Genomic DNA, 6,081 nt, shown 5'->3' on the forward strand with positions numbered 1-6,081 from the left:
AAAAAAAATCATATGGGCTGAGCTATATTTTTTTTCAATACCAAAAGTACCTAGCTAAGCTAAGAATACACTCAAATTTTCGAATCATCAAAAGTATAAGGATATTGCCCAATAAGGCCTTTTTTTTTCTAGCTGTGGCAGTTAGATTATGAGCCTCTATAACATAACCTTCTACTAACTTTTTTGATGTGGAAATATTAAGTTCGATGTCCCTGTTAATTGCGTTGACCTCACGAGCAACAATGTTCGTTGTAGAAAAATACTTAATAACCTCCGACGAATCAATCCAAACTTCAATTGCTTTGCTGTCCAAAATACTATTGTTGAGGGTGTATAAAACAGCTAGGGCTTCAAATTGAATGGGTGAGCTAAGGAAAACAGGCACTACCTCTGCCTTTGTATCCTCTCCACATTAACCTGAAGAAGCTCCAGATCCTGCTGGAAATTAAAATGTACCGCACATTATTCACATAACCTAAAGTTGCTTTATCAGAAAACCAGGAGAAAGCTAAATCACTTACAATCACCTAACGAAGTATATGTTATGTTTTTTATTTTACCTCAAATACAGAGGTTGCATCCTTATTATAACAATTGGAACTTGACACTTACAATTCACTTTTGTAAGAACATTGAAAAGCTTCTTAAAAAAAACCAAGTTTATAAAACAAATTGTATATATATAGATCAATATTCAGCCCAAAATCTAGTTCTCAAATGTTATAATTCCAAAATCTGACATGGATGTTCTAAGAATATCATTTAACTCACAAAATCCCCAAGATCTTATAATATTTGTGTCTAATTGGGACATATACCATATATCTAGTGAGAATAAAAATACTTACAAAATTACAAGTGTCTAATTTTAGTTACCGACATAATTTCACTTGAAGTAAAATTTTCTCAAACTAATTTTTATTCTAAAGTCCAATTTAACAAATACTTTGCAATCAAACAAAAACAAAATTGCTCAAGCTAGAATGCTTGATTAAGCACGACATAAATTTTAAAAAGCAGCTGAAAGAATTCAGCACATTTTAACTGCGTTGCTGCGACTGCCTACTGCCTGCTGATGGCAGCTAGCTGCATCATGTGGCTGGCGGCTAGCTGCTGGCCACTAGCTGGTGGCTGCTGGCTGCCCTGCTGTAGCTAACGGCTAGCGACTGCTAACAGCTGACAGTGCTAAGTGTGGGACAGTGCTAAGTGCTGCATGTTGCTAACGACTAACTGCTACAGATTCGAGACATGCTAACAGTGCTAAGTGTGGGACATTGGGAATATTTAAGGTGTGATAACTGTGATGTTTAGAACTCTAAAGACACTTCCATCTAGGGCCATTGGCAGAACTAAAATGTTGATAAAAACGTGTGCATAAACGTTAGGATTGTTAGCTAGTAGTTATAATCCATTCTTGTAAACTAATCAATTCTGAAAATTAGAAAAATCCATAGAGTAAAGCAAAAGGACAAAGTGTTACATGAAGAAGATGAATGAAAAGTTGCGAAGGAACATAAATAAGAAAGTAGGGATGAGCTTTACCTTACAATGCTTCTTTCTGAACATCAAGAAACGAAGATTAGTTAGGGATATGAAATTACATACGATATCCGTGGTCTTAAGAAGAACGGGTTACACCTTTGTCTCATCCAATCAATCATGTTGTTGCAATTGCTTAAGTATAAATAACCAATAGACATTTAAAACTGACCCATATCAATAGAAAAAGGCAAGCAACAGAAATATAAAGCTTTGGAAAAAAATTATGATTTTCAGAGAGAGATCTTAGGTATACCCAAACAGAATGTCAGAGTCAATGCCATATATTATTTCAGGACAAACAAAGACTAGGCCATTAGCAAAATGCTTATGCAATCACACTTAATCTAGCAAATGACATGTCAAGCCATCCAATTATATTAAGATTGATGCGATCATAAGTGACTATAATCAAAACCAGAAAATCACAATCAGAAACTTAGGGTGACACGTCTGTCGCCTGGCGACAGCCCTGTCGTTTGGCGACAACGTCGTGTTTTATTCTTTTCGAAACTCTGATTCTTTTTTTTTTTTTTTTTTTTATCATAATCCGGCTGATTTTCGTTATAAATAGCCTCCTAAAACCTCCGTTTTCAATCATCAACTCTCATTTAGAATTTGTTGATTCTTTCTCTCTTTCTAAGCCAACCCTTTTACAAACACAATTCCTCATACATTAGCACTAGACACACATAGCCAAGTTCGAAGTTGTCTTCACCCTAGATGTGAAAGGTTTGATATTTCTAAGGGTTTGGTCCCAAATCTCTATATCAATTATTTGATTTAGTTGTTTTGATTTAATATTTTCCTTGAAGTTACTAATGTGTGTATTTTGTTATTAGAAAGAGGTACGAGGAATCCAAGTAAGTACTTTTAAGTTTTCCACATGGGAGACGATGTTTTTTTCGAATCTCTAAAGTGTCATCTAAAATTTTTTAATTTACAATTAGTGGCCTAATTGTCATTAAAGGTGCTAACCATCTCCTAAATGGCTACGTTTTTAACTAAAGTAGACAAAATGACTAACCTACCCCTGATTTAATGCATCCCCTCCCCTTTTTAATTAGTGCCAACCACACTGCATTGTTCCTCGACATTCATCCAACAAAAATCCCAAAACCATTTTTCTTCATTCAACATACATCAAATCACAACGGAAACTTAGTGTGTTTTAATTAGGGTGAAACAAACACGATTGATTAACTTTTTTTTTTTTCAAAATTATTGAGCAATTGGTAGCGATTAAGGGTTTGGTGAAGATCAAAATTTGGCAAATTTGGGGGAGCAAAATTTAGGGTTTATGGTGGGATTTGAAGCAGAATTCGGACAATCGTGGACATCATAGGAGTTGCTAAGTGCTATACAGACCTTAAGCAAGGTATGTCTTTAAATATTACGGTTTTTTGATAATTTTTTAGACTTGCAGAAGTTAGGTGCTCTGTTTTTTGTTGTGTGTGTATATGTTGATTAAAGATGATAACTTTATGCTTGTATGTGGGTGTTTGATGTTTAAATTTATGCGTTTGGTTGTTGTGTTGCAGAATGGATCAAGTTATGCTTAAGTTTGCTCATATGGGTAATGTAATTGATGTTTTTGTTGCAGATGTGGACAAAGTCATGTGGATTGATTTGATCATTGAGTGTGAGGAAGGGTTTAGGAAAAACAACTATGGCTTCCCTAAATTCCCTAAGTTTCACTACTGTTATAAAATGAAAGATGTTAACATTACTTCTGATAGTGATCTAATGAGTATGCTGGATAGATTGAAGGATAGGGCAGAGATTACTATTTGGATTGGGTTTGGGGATAAACCTAGTGACTGTGTTATTGCTACTAGAAAGCTTGCTGAAAAAATGAACAAAAACAACCCTGCTATCCCACTTAAAAACTTGAATATTCCAGAATAGGAACAGTTTCAGATAAATGAGGGGTTAAATGATCTTGAACAAGGTTGGATTGTAGGAAATCTTGAAAGTGATGATTACATCAATGATATTAGCATAGAAGCTGAGTTAAATTACAATGCACCAATTGAAGAGGAAGATGAATATGAAGAGCAGATTAAACAAAAGGGGAAAAGATAGATTGCACCTAAATCTAAGAAAAGTAAGAAACTACATGTCAAGAGAAAGCTACAAGTAGGCACTAGTTCAAAAACCATAACCCCACAAGAAACTTTCTCAAATGCCCCTATTGTTCCTCAAACAGAAAATGCTGTCATTCTAACACCCTTTCCTAATGTCTTACACAAAATTCTAAAGACTACAGCTGCTAGGAAGAAGGGTTCTTAGAATAATAATACTGTGGTTGAGGCAATGGTGGTGACTGAGTTTGAGTTTAATGAAGCAGTTAGGAATAGGCAGGAGAGGGAAGATCAGGTGGTAGATGACAGTGCAAGGGTGGAAGATCAGGAGGTAGATTACTGTATACAGTGTGGCTTTGCAGTGGTGGTTGATAGGAGTAGTCCAAGGAGGTTCACTGCTTCATGTCTTGATTTGCATTGTAGTTGGAGACTCCATTCAAGCAGGCTACTAGATGGAGTGACTTGGGAAATAAAGAGAATAACTGACTCTGAGCATACATGTAGAGGATTAGATGAAAGAAATCCCCTGGTGACAGTGAAATGGGCTGCAGAAAAGCTAATGGAAGACATAAGGGCTAATAATGACATCTCTGGAAAGACACTAAATGAGCTCTTATTTAGTAGATATGGTGTGGTAATGGCAACAAGTACTCTTTATCAGATGAGAGGGGTGGCTTTGAGGCAGATAAATGGTGGGCATGATACTTCTTTTGGGCATTTTCCAAAATACTGTGAAATGGTTAAAGCAACCAACCCAAGATCTGAGGCACACTATGTTTGGAAGCAACTGAATCCACCTTATCCAGCCCTCACCTTTTCAACAATATTCATTTCATTCAAGGCTGCCATAGATGGTGTAATTTCAGGATGTAGGAGTTTGGTGGGAGTTGATGGAGCCCACTTGAAAGGCCATTTTAGTGGGGTTCTTCTATCTGTTGTGGCATTAGATGGAAACAATGAACTGTTTCCCTTTGCTTGGGCTGTAGTTCCCAAGGAAAATGCTGACACATGGAAGTTTTTCTTTTGGCACTTAAAAAAGATCCTGTCAGACTCTGGGAGGGGTAATGACTGGTGTATCACTTCAGACAGACAAAAAGTAAGCTTCATCTGGTATTTGATCCAACAAGATGTTAATTTAATGCAACTAATAGCTAATATTATTATTTTGTATTTGTATACATGGAATAGATCCATCACTAACTGAGATATGGCCTGAGGTGGACAGGAGGTATTGCTGTAAACATTTAGCAGCAAATTGGAAAGGAGCATTTCCTGGCCCTTTGATGCATTCACTCTTCTGGTTAGCATGCAGTGCCACATCACCTTTCACATTTAAAAAGGCCATGGATAGGATTAAGACAGTAAATCCTAAGGCTTGTGAATTGTTGGCTGATTTGGGGAACCAGTCAAGGTGGACAAGGCACAAATTTGATCCCAATATATGCTATTAAGAAAACAAAACCAACTTTGTAGAGAGTTTCAATTCAACATTGGGTGTGGATAGATGCAGGCCTATTTTAACATTATTAGAAGGTATAACTTTTGGTTTGTAACTTGCTTTAATGTTGATTTACATTGTCTATAATGTTGCTAACATAGCATACCATGCTTGAATAGGTATAAGAAGAATGTGTATGGTGAGGCTATCAACTAGAAGACAAAAGTGCAACAATTGGAATGAAGATGAACCTTGCCCAAAAATAGTATAGAGAATAAGGGTGTTGACCTTTGAATTAAGAACTTGCAAAGCTTATCAATCAAGGGAGGGTGAATATGAAGTGAGGGATGGGAAGTTTATGCTTCCTGTATCACTTAACAAAAAAACTTGTATTTGTGGTTTATGGCAAATTTCAGGTTTGCCTTGCAAACATGCAGTTAGAGCAATATTGGCTACTGGATTGAACCCTTAGAACTTCTGTAGCACATGGTTCTCAGTCCAAACATATAAACAAGCTTATGCCAACTCTATTCACTCTGTACCTGATTTTGAGCACTGGCCAGAGATTGACATGCCCACAATCCTACCACCACAAATGACAAGAGCCATTGGTAGGCCATCTAGACAGAGGAAAAGGGCAGTTGATGAACCAAACAAAGGGAAAAGGTCAACAACAGTGCAATGTTCTAAGTGTCAGTCCTATGGTCACAACAAGCAGACCTGTAAGGGTGGACTCACTACACCTGAGCAAAGTGAAAAGGTTGGCAAGAAGATTGCAAAGGCTAGGGATAAAACTGCAGCAAGGAAAGCTACTAAATAAAGTGCAGAACAGAGCACTTCCACATCACAGCCAGTTTGAAAGACAAGGTTCACAAGAACCTCACTTAAGTTTGCTTCTCAACCTGATCCCTCCATTAATAAAACTCAGCATTTCTAGAAAGCTTATGAGGGTCCCAGCAGCCAACCTATTACTAGTTCAAAGACAAATGCAAAAGGAAATAACAAAGTCTAAGTTGTCCT

General features: G+C 36.8%; 1 protein-coding gene across 1 annotated transcript; it reads left to right on the plus strand.

Moving 5' to 3' along the window:
- The first annotated feature begins 3,855 nt into the window (after window positions 1-3,855).
- LOC145629435 (uncharacterized) lies at window positions 3,856-5,881 on the plus strand. Its single transcript, XM_081682038.1, has 3 exons — window positions 3,856-4,684; window positions 4,812-5,034; window positions 5,545-5,881. The coding sequence occupies exons 1-3, from the start codon at window positions 3,856-3,858 to the stop codon at window positions 5,879-5,881; spliced, it is 1,389 nt and encodes a 462-aa protein (XP_081538164.1).
- Window positions 5,882-6,081: the final 200 nt, after the last annotated feature.

The sequence above is a fragment of the Chenopodium album genome, chromosome 1 (assembly GCF_948465745.1).
Source record: "Chenopodium album chromosome 1, dcCheAlbu1.1, whole genome shotgun sequence".
NCBI lineage: Eukaryota > Viridiplantae > Streptophyta > Magnoliopsida > Caryophyllales > Amaranthaceae > Chenopodium > Chenopodium album.